This window comes from Delphinapterus leucas, chromosome 3, assembly GCF_059928025.1.
Source record: "Delphinapterus leucas isolate spDelLeu-1000000601 "Yukka" chromosome 3, BTC_Dleu_Yukka2, whole genome shotgun sequence".
NCBI lineage: Eukaryota > Metazoa > Chordata > Mammalia > Artiodactyla > Monodontidae > Delphinapterus > Delphinapterus leucas.
In genome coordinates this window covers 59144816-59164902 of record NC_143131.1, presented here as the reverse complement: position 1 = coordinate 59164902, position 20087 = coordinate 59144816, and the positions used below count along the sequence as shown (strand labels likewise).

Below are 20087 nucleotides of genomic sequence, written 5' to 3'. Positions count from 1 at the left end.
GTGCTCCGCAACGGGAGAGGCCACAACAGTGAGAGGCCCGTGTACCGCAAATGAAAAAATATATGTATATATATCTCTGAATTCACAGAACGGAAATTTTAAGAGGAGACTGCAATTACAAAATCTTCCTTTAAGAATTCTTCTGGCCTGACATTTCCTTACAGATAATTAACTACTTAAGGAACTGGGGGAAGGTGGAAAAGGTAGCAAGTGTAAAATCAGTGTGCTAGGAATCAATAACCAGTTACTATCCATCAGGAATTGAAACATCTCAGAAAGCCAAGAAGAAAATATGAATTTCTTTATCAAAAAATGTGAATTACATTGAACTTTTTTTAAAAAACACAAGTATTTTCCAAAACAAGCAACTCTGGCTTGGGGTTCTGAAACACAAAATGATGTTAAGAATAGAGGAGAAAAAAAAAAAACCTAAACACAGATCAAATGGTTTCCAGAGGTAGGTAGCTACAAAATAAGCTCCAAATATATCAATATGTATAAAAAACGCTGAAAGGCTATTAATCACGAGACATGGCAAATTTTATCATTCTACTGACCTGAAGCAAGTTGAAAAGCTTGTAGAAAGGCTGCATATTTGGGGAAGAGGAAAAACATGGTCTGTAAGGCCTACCTGCAGACCTTGCTCTGAGAAGCACAGTCAAGATTACAGAAAGAAAAAGAACCATGGGCTGCTGAGCACAATTTTTAGTATTCAAATCTGCCTCATTACACTCTCTGAATACAGGTCAAACTAGGGTCAATTATTCAGAGTTGGCCACTAATTTGCCACACTTGGAACAGATACAGCCCAATTACCAGCTAGGTGGAACACGTGGCCTGGGATAAGGGATGGCATCAAGGAGAGGGAGGCAAACTCAGCTGGGGCTTGGGAATCCCAAGTGCCCCGATTAGAGTGAAGAAAGAATTTATTTGTTGTTGCCATTTGTTTTGTTGTTGTTGTTTTTCCAGGATAGAAGGGAAAAGTAAAGCCCTGTTCCTTTGGCAGTATTCCTAGTTGAAACCCTCTCCAGAGTTCTGAATGCCTACTCAAATGCTGAAACAGAACTCTGCTGTAGTAAAATTAATGTCGGGCTTCCCTGGTGGCGAAGTGGTTGAGAGTCTGCCTGCCGATGCAGGGGACACGTGTCTGTGCCCCGGTCTGGGAAGATCCTACATGCCGCGGAGCGGCTGGGCCCGTGAGCCATGGCCGCTGAGCCTGCGCATCCAGAGCCTGTGCTCCACAACGGGAGAGGCCACAGCAATGAGAGGCCCGCGTACCGCAAAAAAAAAAAAAAAAAAAAAAATTAATGTCAATTTGTCCAAGATGGACATACACTATGACCAAAACATCTTCCAGCTAAAGATGCCAGGAGATAATTCAAAATAGCACATGGAAAACCATGATTAAAAACAGGTTCTTATTTTCCAAGCACAGTTATTCCAGTCTCTTCCATAAAACTGCTTCTGTAAATAGTTTTTTTTATGTATCAAACACAGTCTCCTCCCAGTAGTCAACCGCATCAAATCTATTCCAAGTTAGGAGTTCTTATGTGTCCTGTTAAGCACACGCTATGATTCAATCTTCTTGTTCTCTAGAAATCCATCAGATGCATTATGCTGCAACAAAGAAGGGCTTTCTTTACTTGTCATGGTAGCAAAAAGCATATCCATCATCCCCAAGGTTTCTAGTAGTTCTCTTTGGTAATCAATCTCTTTTTCTACAAGTCCTTGAAGTAACAAAAACTTTTTATCAACTACAGGTGACTGACCAATCACAGGTAGATATATATCTAGAAAGAGAGAGAGGAAACACATTTACTAGAAACATCTTTCTAAACAATACATGAACAACAATATTTAGAAAAAGTACAAAAATATTAAATATAAAAGACATTGAAAAATCTGTACTTATTTTACAACTTATGTTTTACATAAAGTAAACAATCCATCTGAAAAACGTATTTCAAAAAGAAATAATTAAAGAAAGTACAGTGTTAAGGTTCTGACTTATTTTCATTTTCTCATTAAAAATTAGTCGTGGGGGCTTCCCTGGTGGCGCAGTGGTTGAGAGTCCACCTGCCGATACAGGGGACACGGGTTCGTGCCCCGGTCCGGGAAGATCCCACATGCCGCAGAGCGGCTGGACCCGTGAGCCATGGCCGCTGAGCCTGCGCGTCCAGAGCCTGCGCTCCGCAACGGCAGAGGCCACAACAGTGAGAGGGCTGCTTTTTATTATATTTTTCAGCACTAGAGATTTCTTTCTGTTCTTGAAAATACAGTTTGTTCTCTTTGAAAAAAAAAAAAAATTAGTCATGGTCATTGGAGGTATTTAAGGAAAAACCTTTTTAAATTATAATAACCCTGGTGCCAGCAACTGAAAGCCAATCCATTGTAAACATTTTACTCCCACTTTAAAATGCACTGATTTACTACTATTGTTTGTTTTCTCCATGAAGTCTTCACTGGAGAACTGATAAACACAAGGTATATCAATCTATTTGATTTCATTATTTGACATCTCTACTTCTGCAAGTATGCTACAATTTTTCAGGTTTTAACAGCTACTTACCAATAATTATTTCAGCAGCATTAATCAAAACAGGGGCAAATCTTGGCTGGGACAGATTCCTACAAAGCAAAAATTCTGTTTACTGAAACCTGGAAACTTAAAGAAAAAAAATCCTTAAAATAGATTTACTAAACTGTTCTGTCAGTTCTTTACAAAGCTCAAACTAAAAGTAAATTTGGAGATAAAATTTCAGATGCGAAATACATGCGCTTCATAGACATAAAACATACCTTATCAAAAAATTAAGAACACGACTGATTTCCTTTTCATCTCGACCTGCAAGGGCATTTGCAAGGACTCCTCTTCGATTTAGCTCCTTTATGATGGAAACTGTAATCTCAGGCGTCTTTATTGCACAACTGGGCTAGAAAATTTTTCAGAGTCAACATGAGCAGACAAGACAGTACAAGAAAAAAATCATAGTCTTGGAACTCACTAACAATTACCAAATTTAAACAGTTTTTTTTCTTCCCAGTTTTGAGTCGTGGTAATGACAAGGCAAGAAACAAAATGATTCTTTTAAAAATAAGCTCCCTGTAGATACATCAATTGTAACAAATGCACCACTCTGGTGGGGATGTTGATAAGGGGGGAGGCTATGCATGTGTGGGGCAGGTAGTATATGGGAAATCTCTGTACCTTCCCCTCAACTGTGCTGTGAACCTAGAACTGCTCTAAAAAAAAGTCTTAATAAAAAATTCACACACAATCTGTAGTGAGGTGGATGGACCCAGAGTCTGTCATACAGAGTGAATAAAGTCAGAAAGAGAAAAACAAATACCGTATGCTAACACCTATATATGGAATCTAAAAAAAGATGGTTCTGAAGAACCTAAGGGCAGGATAGGAATAAAGACACAGACACAAAGAATGGACTTGAGGACACGGGTAGGGGGAAGGGTAAGCTGGGACAAAGTGAGAGAGTGACATGGACATATATACACTACCAAATGTAAAACAGATAGCTAGTGGGAAGCAACCGCATAGCATAAGGAGATCAGCTCGGTGCTTTGTGACCACCTAGAGGGGTGGGATAGGGAGGGTGGGAGGGAGGGAGACACAAGAGGGAGGAGATATGGGGATATATGTATATGTATAGCTGATTCACTTTGTTATAAAGCAGAAACTAACACACCATTGTAAAGCAATTATACTCCAATAAAGATGTTAAAAAAATAAATTAATAAAATAAAATTGATTACCATCCAGCCCTTATTAAAACTCAGTTGACACAACTGGTATTTGAGAGAAGAAATCTATGGACCAAGTTAACCATCATTGCTCTAAATTGGTTTTTAGCTATGTTCTATTATAAGTGAATTCTTACTTGAATTGTATTTGGTTACCTATTTGTTGAAATGACACTACAGAAGCTGTGGGCGTTTATTATTATGTCTTTGGCTTTTACAGAGGGTTAATACATAATCCTATGCTTGAGAATATTTCTGCATCTTCTAATGACATAAAGACTATCACACGATTCCTACATTTTTCTTCGTGTTCCAACTAAAAACAACTCATGATAAATTTCTCTGTACTACAGTGTGAAAAAAAACGTTGTGTATTTTTTCTAAAATATAGATATATATGTTTCATTTATCTAATAGCAATTATGAAATTCAATCCATTATCCTTATTACCTTGCTTCTAGGAAACTGGAATATACATTTATGTTCCACTCTAGTATATATTCATAACCTAAGTTTCTGCATCTTTCTATAGTATGGGTATTCATATTCAATATGATTTTAGCAACCTATTTATATGTGTGTGTCACAAATTACATCCACTTTTTTGAAGTAGAAAGAATATAAATAAAATTTAAAAAAATACACACACACACACACACACACACACACACACACACACACACACACACACATTCCTCATTCACCTCAAGGACTCTGTCAAGTGCCTTAGAGATCCGGAAGTTTTTCAGATCCCTGTCATACAATTCTAGGTGTTTCTTTGATGGTCTGTTGATCAAAATGTCATCCTGCATTGAAAAGTAAATTTACAGAGAAAAATCAAATATTCTTTTAGAGCTTCATTCAAAATAAACTTCTTCGTAGTGCTATTTCTTTTTTTTTTTTTTTTCGCTGTACGCGGGCCTCTCACTGTTGTGGCCTCTCCCGTTGCGGAGCACAGGCTCCGGACGCGCAGGCTCAGCGCCCATGGCTCACGGGCCCAGCCGCTCCGCGGCATGTGGGATCTTCCCAGACCGGGGCACAAACCCGTGTCCCCTGCATCGGCAGGCGGACTCTCAACCACTGCGCCACCAGGGAAGCCCCCGTAGTGGTATTTTTTCATAGTTCTGTGGTGTCCTTGAACTGTATCATAAAAAATGGTCATATGCCCATATTGTCGATTAAATGAAAATGGAATAATCTGCCACATCACTGTGTTCTTAGTGTCCTATGATTTTAACTTACGATACATACACGATACCTCCGTTCTGGGCAAACATTACTCACTGCAATTCTCTTTACATAGCAAGCACTGATTCAGCAGAAAGAGAAAACAAGAATCAGAGAAACTGCCATCTAGTCCCAGTAAAGCAATCCTGGATCAACACAACTTCCTTATATCTCCATCTTCTCCATCTTCAGATGCCAAATGGAGATATTATTGGCTCTACTCTTTTTCAGGGTTGTTTACAAGATCAAATCAGATAGCATGGGAAAGACACTGTTCTGAGCACCACAGCATTGTTATGATTCAGGGCATTAAGAAGTACAGTTCTTACTTCCCATTACTTATTAATTTAATGTCCCCAATCTAGCAATGTGGAGATAAATGAGGTAGAGAAAAGCAAAATGAAGCTAAATGCCATGTGAACTACACTTTCCAGTAATGTGCAGGGATGAGGTTGGATACTCTAACAAATTTCACCTTTAAAACAAATTACACAAAATATATAAATACCTGTTGTTTCATATAATTTTTTCCTTTAATAAAAGTTCGATATGCAGGCCTTCTTCTCCTGGGAAGAGAATCCTTCTTTGCTTCAGATTTCCGATGTTTAACACTCAGTATTCCATTGGTCATTCCTACAACTATTGTCTCATCTTCATGCTAACAGCAATTAGAAAAATAAGTTAGTATATTCCTAACTCATAATTCATCTTACTTTTTCTTCAAAATACCATTTATAATGTGTTTGCCACTTATCCATACTTTCAACAAGAGTTCCATTCAGATATAGATACTCCAACAAAAAGTTAGAATAAAATCATTTTTTTCCTCCAAGATACTATTATATTGACAGAACTTTTAATTATACTTGGAAATTATCACTGGCAGTTTGTATAATAATACAGTTAATGACATCTTAAGAAACTTCCAAAATAATTTTTTTCCCACATCCTCTTCCTAGAAACAGAATGATGTGGTAGCATGACTTTCCACAATCTTGTCAAGAAAATATTTTATAATAACTTTTCCCCTCCCAATTTCTATATAATGTATTCAAATCTATTCCTCTTCAATGGCTCATGAAACTTGACAATGAACATTCCAGAAGGAGCAGTTAACAAAGAAAAGGAGACATCATTTCATTGTGTTGCCCCCTATTCTCCTTTTTTTTTTGCTCAGAGAGCCAACTTGACTTTCTGGAGTATTTAACCCTTTGGGTAAATATACTGAAGAGAGATTTATCTGCTTTCCAGGTCCTGTCCTTAGTGTTAACAATGCCTACAATAGTGTAGTTAGTTTCAAGCTATGCAGTGAGTGGGACCTAAATCTGAATTCATGCCTAGTTACTGAGACAAATTACATGTTCTAGCAATTATCTAATGGGGTGAGAAGAAAATAATACTTGTACAAGTACAAAGATAAACCCTAATATTCCATTTTAGTTTCATTTAACAGGCAAGGTTAGTGAAAGCTTTAAAAAGAGCTAAAAGTACTTACTGCAAGTGCAAGACTCAAAATTGAAGCTGCATAATCAAAACTGTGGACTACTTTATAGGAACTTGTGCTATATACTTTCACCTTCCTAATGAAAAAGAAAGCTTTGTCACAAATCATCTTGGAAATGAGCATAAAAGGTAAAATTTCTATTTTTTGAAACTCAATATATGAATATTAAAACTTATACAACAATGAAGAAAAACAATAATATTAGTTACAAACTAATTCATCACTGGATCTCTTTTAAAAATGAACTGTTTATTGTTATGCTTGCATAAAGACTTCAACCAGCCACCAGAAGGATAGACCACTGTCTCCTGAAAATGAAACTTGAAAGTAAAGAAAAAGCAACATGAATGTTCATTGGAAAGAGCAGGGTTTCTCAGCTTCATTCAGCATTATCGACATTTCGGCCAGGATAATTCTTTGAAATGGTGGCTGTTCTGTGCACCGCAAGATGTTTAGCAGCATCCTTGGCCTCTACTCACTGCATACCAACAGCACTACACCCCCAAGTTGTGACAACCACCAAAAATGTCCGCAGATAGTGCCAAATAGCCCGCTGGAGGACAAAAATCACTCTGGGTTGAGAACTACTATGAATAGAGGAACTTACACCTAGCTTTTGAGGGACACATCTAAAAATCAAGTCTCAAATTGCCTAGTAACACCATTGCAGAGAATCTGCTATATATTTACATAGTAAGTTCCTCTGTGTTAGAAATATTTTCTAGCTTTTAAAATATGTATACTTTTTAATAAACATGCTGAAAAACCAAGGCTTTCCATATCAGTGAAAAAGGGAAATATGGAAATAAAATGACCAACAATAGATAAATATAAGTAAATTCTAGAACTGGGCCATCATTCTAGCCACATGTGGCTAATGAGCACTTAAAATGTGGTCAGTGAAAAAGAAGGGAATTTTTTATTTTACTTAATTTTAATCAACTTAAATTTTAAAACTGAGGCAGTATAAAATATTTTCCTGTTAAACACAAGTATATTTATTTCACTTTAACTGTAAAGTATTACTACTGTATTAAGGGCATGTATTCGATGCTGAACTTGCTTCTAGTCTATCATTAATAATTTTTACATTGAATACATACTGAAATAATATTTTAGAGTAAATAACTTATTAAATTAATTTTACCTAGTACCTTTTAGCTTTTAAACATGACTGGTAAAACACTTAAAATTACATATGTAGCTCACATTATATTTCTATTGTACAGCACTGTTCTAGAACATTAATTAATGAAACACTAATACCTACTGAAAATAGTAATATTTAGAAATATGTATTTCTATATATTAATGTATAGAAATTTTTACATGAAGTTTTAAATTTTAAAGAATACAAGCTATTGTATATATATATATACACATACTCATTATAAATACTTCAAAATATACAAACATACAATGATTTTAAAAGAAAACTACAGAATAATAGAAATTATTTTAAAAGATTAATGTTCACATGGTTCAATAAAATTCCTCAAGTATATAAATCAATAAATTACCTCAAGGGAGAAAATAAGTTTGCTATACGTAAATGAAATGTCAAAACTATTTTCAACTCAATAGATTTTTTTTCATGGAAATCATTTGGTAGAATATTTATTCTATCACAAATACTGCAGAAATAACTCAAGCAGTAAACATGTGTACATTAAGAATGATCCAGAAAGAAAATTAAAATGCTAACCTATCCAGTGAGCCAGAAAGTAACCTCTGTCCAGAGCTGCTCAGACATAAGCACGTCACAGTTTTATGATGATTTTTCAAAGACACTAGCAACTGTCCTCCTTTTAGCATGTCCCAGACTTTAATGTAACGACCTCCTATAAAAAGAAATAATCATTAGTTTGATTATGAAAGGATCTGAAAAGCACTCTTCACTGGACACTCCACAGCATGGAGTGGAGGGATTCCAGAGCCAGACTGCCTGATTTCAGTGCTGGGTCTACTATTTACTGGGTACGTGGCTGATAATAATTACAGTTCCTACCTCACAAAAACCTGTTATGATGATTAAATAATTTCATATTTGTAAAGTACACAGAACTGCCTGGCAAAATAAGAAGTATAATCAAGAAAGATTTTATTTTAACAAGATTAAAATAATTCTACAAAAGGAATTCTCTATAACCATGGAAAAGAATAACAGATTTCATTTCCTAAAAATTCTGTGAATCCCAACAAAACTGAAAAACTCTATAACTTTTACTCTATGAATTGGAAGCATCTTTAAAGGCAATTTAATCCAGGGGTTTAAAAAGAATTTTTTTATTATGGCGTCTTTTCTTTCAATGAAATATTAAGCAAAAGTCTAGTAGGTAAAATGGAAAAAGAGGCTGGGGGGCTGGGGTGGGAGGGGATGAAGTTCTTACTTATCCTGACTATGTAAAAGCACCTGGAACCCAATTTGCAGTCCCTGTCTCCCTACATGTAGCAGCTCATGAGAGAGATCACAGTTTGAAACCACTGATCTGGCCCAACCTCTCATTTTCAAGGTCTATATTGGTTAAAGGATTGCCCAAGGCCACACAATTAGCTACTGACACGACGGAGATTAGCATACAGGCATCCACTCTCCCTGTTCAACTTGTATGTACTTCCATTTCTCAAAATAACAGCAAGAAAAATAGGTAACTCTGACAATATTATCAACTTACTTTGAAAGCAAATAGGTACTGGGGAAAAGAGTATAAAACAGGATAACTTCTATTTGGATTTTAGAATTAAGCAAAAAACAAAACAAAGCTACACACTACCTACGTATTCTTCTAATGTCAACACATTAATTTTGACTTAACAAATGGGAAAAGAGAATTTACTTCTTCCATTATAATTTTTTAAATGCACCTCAGTTCCAACTTGATAAAAAATGTATCAAGGCCCCTTTGACTCCACATTATCTTCTCCTCCAGCACTATCAGCTATTTGCTGGGTAAGGCCACTTCAATCAAGAGTCACATAAAAAGAGATAAGCCTGATTCTAGATCTGAAAGAACCTGTGTTTTCAAAAGCTGCCGCAGAGCAGATCTCTTACGTAAGAACAACAGCAGGAGTACGACCTGGATTTTTAGATTAAGTACACAATGAAGGCTCTCAAGTTCTGGTATTTCAGATCTGCCACTTTTCACTTTGTCTTGGACAAATTACTTAAAACTTTTACTTATTTTCTTTTGCAAAATAGAGGGAAAACTATCTTGTAGGCTCACCTAGGGGATTGGAGGTAATACGTTTATAATAGCATAGTGCCTGGCTCATATTAGCTACTCAATAAATGAAAATTGCTTGCCTGTGCCACTTATCAACTGTCTGAGCAAAAACTGAGACATACATTTCAAGTGCACACTGATAAATTATAAAGAGTAACTAATAAAGAAATATCTGACTCAAGACAAACAATATTGGTGAAAGCAATTTTTAAAAGAAATACCTGCTGATACCAGAAGACCTCCAGAGGGAAAAAGCAGGACACTCTCCACTGGCTGCCCATGCTCAACAGAGATAACACTCTGGTTTGTTCGTGCATCAAACATCTTCACAGTGTGATCATATGACCCTAAAATGTCAATTTTTGTACTATGTGAGTTTCACTACTCAAAATAACAAAAATTATACGTGTGTGTGTGCATAATCAAACATAAACTTTAAAGGGAGAAGAAGCATAGATGAAATTTTAAAAAGACATATGTATACTCATGAAGACACAGTACTTCCAAACCCTCTGGTACCACTGACTGTTTCTGAAGCACTAACCTACACAGAATCTTAAATGATTCCTATCTTCAGACTACTGTCACTACTGAGTCACCTGGGAATCTTTGCACAGGCACCCATTAAGACTGAACTGCACTATCTCTGTTTCTTGGCTGCTGGAGAACCTGTGAAAACCAGAGTACAGATGTTTCCAAACACATCTGGAGGATGATAAGAACAATCCCCAGGGACTTCCCTGGTGGCGCAGTCGTTAAGAATCCCCCTGCCAATGCAGGGGACACGGGTCCAATCCCTGGTCCGGGAAGATCCCACATGCCGTGGAGCAACTAAGCCCATGCACCACAACTACTGAGCCTGCACTCTAGAGCCCGCAAGCCACTACTGAGCCTGTGTGCCACAACTACTGAAGCCCACATGCCTAGTGCCTGTGCTCTGCAACAATAGAGGCCACTGCAGTGAGAAGGCCGCACACCGCAACAAAGAGTAGCCCCCGCTCGCCGCAACTAGAGAAAGCTGGCCCACAGCAACGAAGACACAACGCAGCCATAAAACAAAACAAGAAAAAACCTTGCCTTAATTCTGAGCAATAAACTTAAAATAAAAAAGCTTACTTCATAAAAAAAAAAAAAATCCCCAGAAGAAAAAGAAAATAAAACAATTGGATAAACAGAGACATATTTTTTTATAAAACTTTTTAAAACTCATCTATCCCAGGGTAAGCTGGGACGAAATAAAAGAGTGACATGGACATATATACACTACCAAATTTAAAATAGATAGCTAGTGGGAAGCAGCTGCATAGCATAGGGAGATCAGCTCGGTGTTTTGTGTCCGCCTAGAGGGGTGGGATAGGGAGGGTGGCAGGGAGACGCAAGAGGGAGGAGAAATGGGAATATACGAATATGTATAGCTGATTCACTTTGTTACACAGCAGAAGCTAACACACCATTATAAAGCAATTATACTCCAATAAAGATGTTTAAAAAACAAAAAACAAAACTCCTCTATCTCAAAAGAGTCCCAAAGCAATATTAAAGTATATCAATAAAATTACCAACTTCAGGAGGGAAGAAAAAGATTTCACCAACCTGTTACAAAGAGATCTGGGTTCAGTTTGCTAGCACATCCACACCTCACATAATCAGAATGTTCTTTGAATGTCAGAATTTCTTTGGAGTTTGGAATATCCCATAATTTAACTGTATAATCATCAGCCCCAGAGACCACATGATATTTGTCAGCTGTAAAATCTACTGTATGAACTGCTCTGAAAAATCAAGGATCAGTATATTAAAAAGCAAGGAAAAATTATTGCTGGCACCTTCTGACATCAAACACCCTTCTTCCCAAAATAACAAAAAAAAAGCAGCTCAGTTTCAGTAATTGTAGGGAGAAATCATGAGAGAATAAGAAAATCTTTAAAACAGGTATTTGTCCCCAAGCCAATTTAAAATTTATATACCCCTAGTACTATGAAGTTAATAAGAATATTAAACAGTAGCCTTAAAATTATATTTTCTAATAAGTTAACATTTCTACTTAGCACGTCAACAGAAAGTAAATGTTCTAAATGTTGGCACAAAGGTACTTTAATTTGAAAAATTTCAAAATGGATAGTTCTTAAAAAATTCTAAGGACACTTGTCACTAAGTAGGATCGTATTAAGTGAACTTGTTATATTTAAAATGTTTCACTGATGGACTAAGACTATCCTGATAATATAAAAAACACTTTTGAGATTTAAAATCAACAGCAAATTTCAGTGACGACATTGGTAATCCTGAAAGATATAAAACTGTCCCTAGCCATTTAATTTATAAAGGGGCAAAACACCAAATCCAAGTAGAAAAAAATCCAACTTGATTTCAAAATAACAACCTCTAATATAGTCCAAGCCTTTAGAGTTCTCATTAATAAGTTGTGAGGTTGCCTTTAGATCAGCAGTTTATAACCTCAACGGCGTCACAGAACTCACTGAGAAGTTAACGAAAGCTACAGGACATCTCCATAGATAACCACACATTTCCTAAAATGTCACATACAATTCTAGAAATTCATGGGCCCCATCAAACTGGACCATAGGATTGAACCAAGTTAAGCACTGTCTTAGAACAACCAGAAAATAAAGTCCGTGACGGTACATAATCTTCACAGAACTCTGTTTTTTTCAAAGCCTGTAAAACCAGTAGAGCTTACAATCATACAAAACAAAACAAAAACACATAAAAACCAACTATCTGTAACTGTACGGTGACAGATGTTAACTCAATTCATCATGATCGTTTCACAATATATACATATAGTGAATCATTATGCTGTACACCTGAAACTAATATAATGTATGTTAATTATAGCTCAATAAAAAAAAATTAAAACAAAACAACTGTCTCTTACTTAGTATGGCCTTCAAACTGCCTGAGGGGAGCCCTGCCACTTATATCAAAAAGCTGAATGCCTCCATCTTCACTGCCAGCCACAAGCAGTTTACCATCCTGCCGAAAAGTAGCACAGTATGCTGTGTCTTTAAATCGTGAAAAGGTTTTTATAGGTTCTTGGGAGTATCGGCCATAAATGTGAATCTACAAGAAGATAAAAAACACAGTATTAAAAAAAAAAAAACACACAGTATTTTACTAGATGGCTCAAGACCAGTAGTAAATATAAACTACATAAAAGAAAAACAAAAATTATATTTACCCTTGAAGAAGCTGTGACAGCATAATTATACGGAGGCTGTAGAGAAAAGTCTACTTTTGACACTGCACCAAACTCCTTGATCTGAACAGGGGTCTTAATGAAAAATAATAGTGTATTAACAAAGTTACAACTGGTAAGACATATTTAAGCATATAATTTCTTATTGACAATTTCTTTTTGTTCTTAGTAACTAGGTTGTATTTAATAGAGAAGTATGAAGAAAGCAAAAAAGATCCAAATCCCATCATCTAGACAATCTCTGTGGCCATTAAAGTAAATAAATGTATGGTTGAAAAGCCACACCCCACTTTTTCTCTTTAGCTGTGAAGTTTTCTGTGATTATTACCAGGAAAAAGTTATGCCTAAACCAGCACATATTTAACCATGTATTTTTTAACTGGCACAAAGATCATACCACACAGGCTGTTCTGCACCTTGCCTTTTTTTCACTTAACACCTTAGCTAATAACTTTGCATAAGAGCAACAGCTTTATCATCCATTATAAGAGTCATCATAATTTAATTTACCAGTTCACTACTAACAAATAGGTTTTTCTGAGATTTCTTTTTTTTTAAATTTATTTATTTATTTATTTTTGGCTGCATTGGGTCTTTGTTGCTGCATGCGGGCTTTCTCTAGCTGCGGCGAGTGGGGGGTACTCTTCGTTGCAGTGCGTGGGCTTCTCATTGCAGTGGCCTCTCTTGTTGCGGAGCATGGGCTCTAGGTGTGCAGGCTTCAGTAGTTGTGGCTCACGGGCTCTAGAGCATAGCCTCAGTAGTTGTAGCGCACGGGCTTAGCTGCTCCGCAGCATGTGGGATCTTCCCGGACCAGGGCTTGAACCCGTGTCCCCTGCATTGGCAGGCGGATTTTTAACCACTGCGCCACCAGGGAAGTCCCTGAGATTTCTAATATTACAAATAACACTTAATGAACATCTTTCTACATAAAGATAACATACTTTACACACAAATTCTGGAGAGTATATTCATTGAGTAAGTTCCAAGCTGTGGAACTTACAAGACCAAAAGGTATTTTTATCATAATAGATAATGCCAGAATTGCCCTCCAGAAAGTCTGCACCAATTTCCCTCCCTCAAGTAGCAACGATGATCAAAATTTTTCATTTGTGCCGATATAAGATGAAAAAGTATACAAATTATTATCCAATAATTTTATTATCCAATAAATTATTATCTAAAATCCAATTATTGTTTTAATTTGCACTTCTTCAATTATGAGTGAAGCTGAAGCTCTTTTAATATATTTATTGGCCACTTAAACTTCTTTTTCTATAACCTTCCCAATCCCAATCTTTTCCCATTTTTCTGTTTAGTTGTTCAGCTTTTTAAAAAAAATCATTTGTTAGCCTTTACATATAGTCTAGAAGAATTAATTTTGCATCACTTCCTCCTTAGATTAAGAAAAATGAAAAAAAAACCCTTCTTTCATGAGATTCAAATTCTAAAATTTATTTAATTCATTTGGCATTGATTAATCATCCATTCTGTGCTAGATAACTTCTATGATTAAACTGATTAAGGAATATGGATTTTTATTTTTATATAACTCTAAGAAAAAAATATCAGATATCAAATTTTCCACGCAAACTATAAGCTGCTGATAGATTATTTTTAGTTATTAGTTCTCTATTAGCATATCCACAGTATAAAATATGCTGAAGAAATTGACATAAACGTAAAACACCTCCCTCCCTTAATTTTGTCTATACTTACCTTATAGTTGTTCCAGTACAGTGTATCTTGGGTGATTTTTTCACCAAGTACAGGATATGCCTGGATCGCTACAGGCTTATAACCAGCCATACTTTCATAGAATTGCACTGTTATCCAAGGGTAAATAGTTTGAAATTGGTGTTAGAAATAAAGCGACTCTGCCTCACGTCTGAAAACGAAAACATTTTATAAACACATTATTATTCATAAACCTGTATATAGTTATGATTTTCACTCTGCATCTTTTCAGAAAGCTGTGTGGTAGCTTATAGATTAGTGATCAGTAACCACTTAATTTCAATTCAGAAGGGACAATCTAAAGGAAGCAGGAAGAATACAGATAGGGCTACCATAGCGTACTATCTAGAACTCAGCTATAGGCAGAGGCTATACACAAATGTTCCCACACCTAACTGACCAACTTACAACACCTGGGAATAAATCTGGTTCGGCCACCCAGTAGCCAAAGCATTTAGAAACACACTGGCTTAGAATGTTCACTTACTGACAACAGAAAATGTTAAGGTGAAACTGCAAATACAAATGTTCCCTGAAATTAACCTAAAATGACATTTAATCTATAAGAACATAATCTAGGCACCTGACTTCCTGAAAGCCTAAAATTGCCAAGAAGAAAAGAAAACAAAGCTAATATTCTAATGCAGAAGATTAAAATTAAATTTAAAAGCTTAAAATAAAAATCAAATATTCTGATGTAGAAGCTTAAAATTAAGTTAATTTTAAAATGTTTAAACAGTAAGAAAGAAAACAAGAATAAAGCAATTCTGAAATTAAATTCTAAATTAAAATGACACAATAAAAATTAATTAAAACTTTAACTGACGTGTAATTAGGCCGAAATGTCTTTCCAGAACCATTCAGTTGCAACAGAGATTCAATTATATCAGAGGAATGATTCAGTGGTGCAACTCATCTTTCCCAAAAGCCTGAAAACACCGTATCAGTAACACCAAAATAAACAGGTGTGACATATTTTAAAGGCTTTGATGAAACACGGCAATCAATGATTTTAAAAGTTTTCTGTTCACTGAAGTACCTATAATGTGTAGGACACACTGTTTTAGGCAATGGGGTGCAATGGTGAGTGAAACAGACATGGTCAGTGCCTTCATGTACTCCAATATTCCTCATTTCAGCTGGTAACTGGCATCTGGAATCAGCCTTGACTTGTCCTTCCTTCTCACTTCTAACATCCAAATAGTTAACGAGAGCTCATTTTACCTCCCAAATCTTTCTAACCTCCATCATGTCCACTCCACCTAGTTCCACTGCTCTAATTCACATCTTCTCATCTAAAGGTCTCCCTGACTCCCTTACCTACCTTCCAAATAGCCATCGGAGTTACCTAACTACCATGCAAATCTGGCTTTTGCTACAAAGCCCAACACTGCCCAGAAAAGAAGGTGCAAGCTCCTTTACATGGCATGTAAGGCCCTCTGTGATCTTGCCCTTGCTTACCTTTCCAGCTTCCCTCGTTATTCCCTTAACACACCATGCTCTTTCTTGTCTCAATGTTGTTCTTCATTTGTCCTCTCTGGCAGAAATGACCTCTTTCTACCTACCTCCTATTTATCATTTAAAGTTCAACTCAAGGATCACATCCTCCAAGAAACCTCTCACCTCCTAAGCTGGGTCAGGGGCTTGTCTTCTATAATCCTACATGACTCTGTATTTCTGTCAATGCACATAATCACATTGCATTTGTAATGACCTCTTTTTCCCATTGAATTGAACATTTCATATCTGAAAGATTAAAAACAAGTGCTCAAAGAATGTTTGTGGAAGGAAAGGAAGCACTGTGCTGGGTTATATGGGAAACAAAATTAAAGTCACAGGTGGTATCTATTGTATGAACACTGCTATAGAGCACAAGTCCACGAAGTTTTTCTGTAAAAGGACAAATAATAAATATTTTAGGCTTCACAGGCCAACAGGCAAAATGGAGGATATTATGTAGTTATTTATATAGCATGAAAGAAAAACGTCCAATTTTTTACTAAGGAAACCGCCCCAAATAATTATAAGTTCAATATTTTGTTTATGAATGAAAGGAATGGGACTTTTTGGAGGAGGGGGAAAACATTTCACTTACTCTGGTTCAAAGTTAGTGTTTCCTATCATCAAATAGATTGCAAATATTCATCTATAAAAATCATTCTTGGCTCACTGAATACCCCAAAACAGACACTGGGCCAGATCTAGCCTGTGGGCCTTCGCCCCTTACTACCGCAGAGCTGACCCTTGAACAACACGGGTTTGAACCGCGTGGGTCCGCTTAGAGGCAGATTTTTTTCAATAAATACTACAGTACTACAGAATTCCCGTTTTTTTGAATGCACAAGCAGAACCCAACATGTGGAGGAACCTGGAAAAAGAGGAACCGCGCATATGGAGGGCCCACTGTAAGTTATCCTTCAGGGGAAGGTTGGGGCCCCTAAACCTCCCCCTCCCCCGCAGTGTTCAAGGGTCAGCTGTATAGGCAAAGGAGTACATAACTCTGCCTTGAAAGAAATCGTTTAAAGCTTTAGAAGGAAAAAGCGAGGCACAGGAACAGTGGTTTGCCAGATTAAAGTGAGGAACAGCATTAGAGGCAGGGGAGGGTAAGCAAGACAGAGCAAAGGCACGGATGCAAGTGATGTGAAAATGAATAGGAAGAAAATGATCAGGGAGAGGTTAGAGGCTGAGAAACTGGGACTAAATGAAAAACAGGTACTACTACATCACAATGCAGAATACCAAATGTATGCTATAAGTAACGTACGTAACACGGAGCGCTCAGAAGCGATTTTTAACTCTAACTGGGCGGCTGCCAGAAAGATTCAAAGTGTGCAATTCAGCTGGGCCTTTAAGTTTAACATTAAAACGAATTAACCATTTAACATGGGTGGGCACTGCAAACTGCGGGAACCTCACAAGCAAAGACAGAGATAGAAATCAGTCTAAAGGGGTGTGGCTTACTCCGGGGACTAATGACGGTGGACAGTAGGTGTAGACGTGACGTGACTGTAGAGGAGGAAAATCTAGGTTGAAGGTAAATTGCGGGGATCCTGAGAGGCTGGTTAAGGAGTTTAGCTATTCCGCGGAGACTGGGAAACCCCAGAGGAGCATGCTAGATACCAAGGAAGGCCCGATGTGAGTCTGGGCCACACCCATTGGGAACCCCCTTCACCTACCTCCGATGGGCCCGGAGGGTCCGCCGAGACTCCCCGGCCTCAAGGAGAAGTTCTTGGACTCCCCGGACTGTGCGGTAGAACATGCGGAAGGTCACGCGGATCCTGGAAGGAGCTGTCGAAACACGCCACGAACAGAACGGCGAGACGTGTCGCACGAAGGTGACGTGATGGCGTCCCGAGACGCACGCAGCCCTGGTGCGCAGGGGCGAGCCCTGGTGGGCGGGACGATGGGGAGGAGGAGGCGTGGCCGGAGGGAGAGGCCGAGGCCTGGCGCTAGTGAACCAGAGCTGTAGGCGAAGGGACACTGTCTCTGTAGTACTGGAGCAGTAAGGATCTAGCAGCGGCGGGAAAATACCTGGAAGTCCCTCCCTGCAACAGCTTCACCGGTGCGGCACGTTTTTTGGCCGGAAACCGAAAGAATAAATCGGAAGTGACGTCGCGGTCAAAACAAGCCGGGGGGTGGGGCCCTGCAGTGAATCTGGCCCAGATGGAAAGGCCCGACTCGCTGTGGGCTGTCGAAGGCGGTCGCCAGGCTTTTCGCTCCCACACGGTCGGCCTCCGGCCCTTATCCCCGGGACCAGCCCGCTGCGGTTGAGCCAGAGTTTCCGCCCTCCCTACCCGAGCCGCGCTGGAATTTTTCGGGCAGAGTTGGCGGGAGGCGACAGAGCGGACTTCCCTCCCTGCAACAGTCTCCCCTCCAGCGGGTTCCTGTCCTGGGACGCCGGGACACCTGTGGCCTGTGAGGCATCATTCATTTTCATAGCACCTTCCTGTCCTTGTAGAACAACTCCAGGATGAGGAAGAACCGGGGGGCTCCTGTTACTAGCACCCACTGTGGATTAACCCAGTTACCCGTTTTATTTGTTAGGGTCTCTCTCCCCTTATCCCTGGGCTCTGACAGATTGAGGTGATCCTAGCTCTCCTTGGCCTTACCTCTTTTTCTCACCGCCTCCTCTTCTCGATCATCTTTTTTTTCCCCCCTTCCTCTCTTATACTTCAAAATTATGGCTTAACCAGTCAGTGTTGCTTCTTCTCTCTGGAGTGGTGCCAAGATAAGCGTTCTGTTTCGACTCCCTCCTCCCCCAAGTACATTTGCTCTTCTTCCCTCAAAGACTGGTAATTCCATTTCTAAACCCTGATTTGTAACATGGAAGATGTTTAGAATAGGACAGAATATTAGAGATACCTATTTCAACCATCTTCATCTTGTCTGAATAAAATGAGTCTTAGGAAACGTGTATGATTTCTCTGTCCAGGGTTGCACAGCTAGTTGGTAGTGATGTTGGGAACGGAAAGCCAGGTCTAATCAGCAGATGTTTGTTGAGCATCTTGCAGGCTCATTTCAGGGTAGAAAAGAATACGAAGCTTTGTTAAGGTTCAGATCAGAAAATATGGAGTACGTGATAGAACCAAGCACTGTTTGTGTGCAGAAATTAGTAAGAGTGCCCCCCCCATCCTAGAGGAGTTGTCAATTTATTAGGAGTTTAAATGGAAATTTTCAAGAGAGTGATAAATGCTAAAATAAAGATATATGCGGGTGCTGAGTGAGGTCAGGGGAGTTGCACTTCGCCCAACTCTGGGTAGGAGTCTGTGTGAGTTGGCTCTTCCCTCAGGAAACACAGTTCATATCTTGTAATATACTTTTAAAGACCTCTGCATTGCCCCTCCACCTCCATTTGAATCACAACTCATTTTCTGTTTTAGTCTCCTTCTTACCGTTTGCTGAAGTGTGTTGACTTTGTTACTTGTTAACATTATTATTAGCGTTTATTATTTCTTCAACTCTTTCTCCCTTGGAAGTTTTGGATTAGTTTAGTGCTGCTTTTTCTTTTAACGAACAGGGTGATGGAGTCGTGAGCTCCTCTTTTCTCTTCTCTGTAGTGAACATAATGATTACCTGCCCTGACTACTCAAAGAATTGTTATAAAGATCAATCTTGGAAGATGTTTTAAAACTGTAAAAGTGATTACCTATAAATGTATGATTTGCCAACCTTTGCTCCACTGTGGTCCTAATGCACTTTTCTCTGTTAGTTCCAATTAATTACAATTTTAAAACACCCTGCACCCTCAAAATTTCTGAGGCAGTAAGCCCTAACATGAAAAAATTAACTGGATGCTATTAATTTTCCTCTTGTCTCAGTGACTATATGTGTAAGACAATTATATGCCTTGGAGTTCTTCCTTTTTTTAGAAGCAATTTTAGGTACAATAATGAAATTTCTCTTGAAATTTTATTAAGGT

General features: G+C 38.1%; 2 protein-coding genes across 13 annotated transcripts in view; one reads left to right on the top strand and one right to left on the bottom strand.

The window, feature by feature from the left end:
• Nucleotides 1–278: 278 nt before the first annotated feature.
• UTP15 (UTP15 small subunit processome component) lies at nt 279–17960 on the bottom strand. 5 transcript variants are annotated; one of them, XM_089909004.1, is made up of 14 exons: nt 17845–17936; nt 16292–16414; nt 14651–14819; nt 12917–13009; nt 12614–12798; nt 11308–11486; nt 9936–10061; nt 8196–8331; nt 6482–6566; nt 5495–5644; nt 4464–4565; nt 2800–2933; nt 2570–2628; nt 279–1790 (listed from the first exon to the last, which is right to left on the bottom strand). In XM_089909004.1, exons 3-14 carry the CDS (start codon nt 14738–14740, stop codon nt 1570–1572), a joined length of 1560 nt encoding a protein of 519 aa, XP_089765130.1. In that variant the 5' UTR covers nt 14741–14819; nt 16292–16414; nt 17845–17936; the 3' UTR covers nt 279–1569. The 5 variants fall into 5 exon arrangements, with proteins under 5 accessions (XP_089765130.1, XP_022450772.1, XP_022450795.1 ...); XM_022595064.3 differs by lacking the exon at nt 16292–16414 and having other exon boundaries at nt 17845–17960; XM_022595087.3 differs by lacking the exon at nt 16292–16414 and having other exon boundaries at nt 279–1617; nt 17845–17960.
• ANKRA2 (ankyrin repeat family A member 2) overlaps nt 17895–20087 on the top strand; it is a 33509-nt gene continuing 31316 nt past the window's right edge. For 5 of the 8 annotated variants that reach the window (XR_016392706.1, XR_016392705.1, XR_016392704.1 and 2 more), the window contains exon 1: nt 18123–18583. The gene's annotated coding sequence lies outside the window, so the exon portion shown is untranslated. Of the gene's footprint in view, nt 18040–18122; nt 18584–20087 lie in introns of those variants that run through there. The other 3 variants (XM_089909008.1, XM_089909007.1, XM_022595107.3) reach the window with 3 other exon arrangements.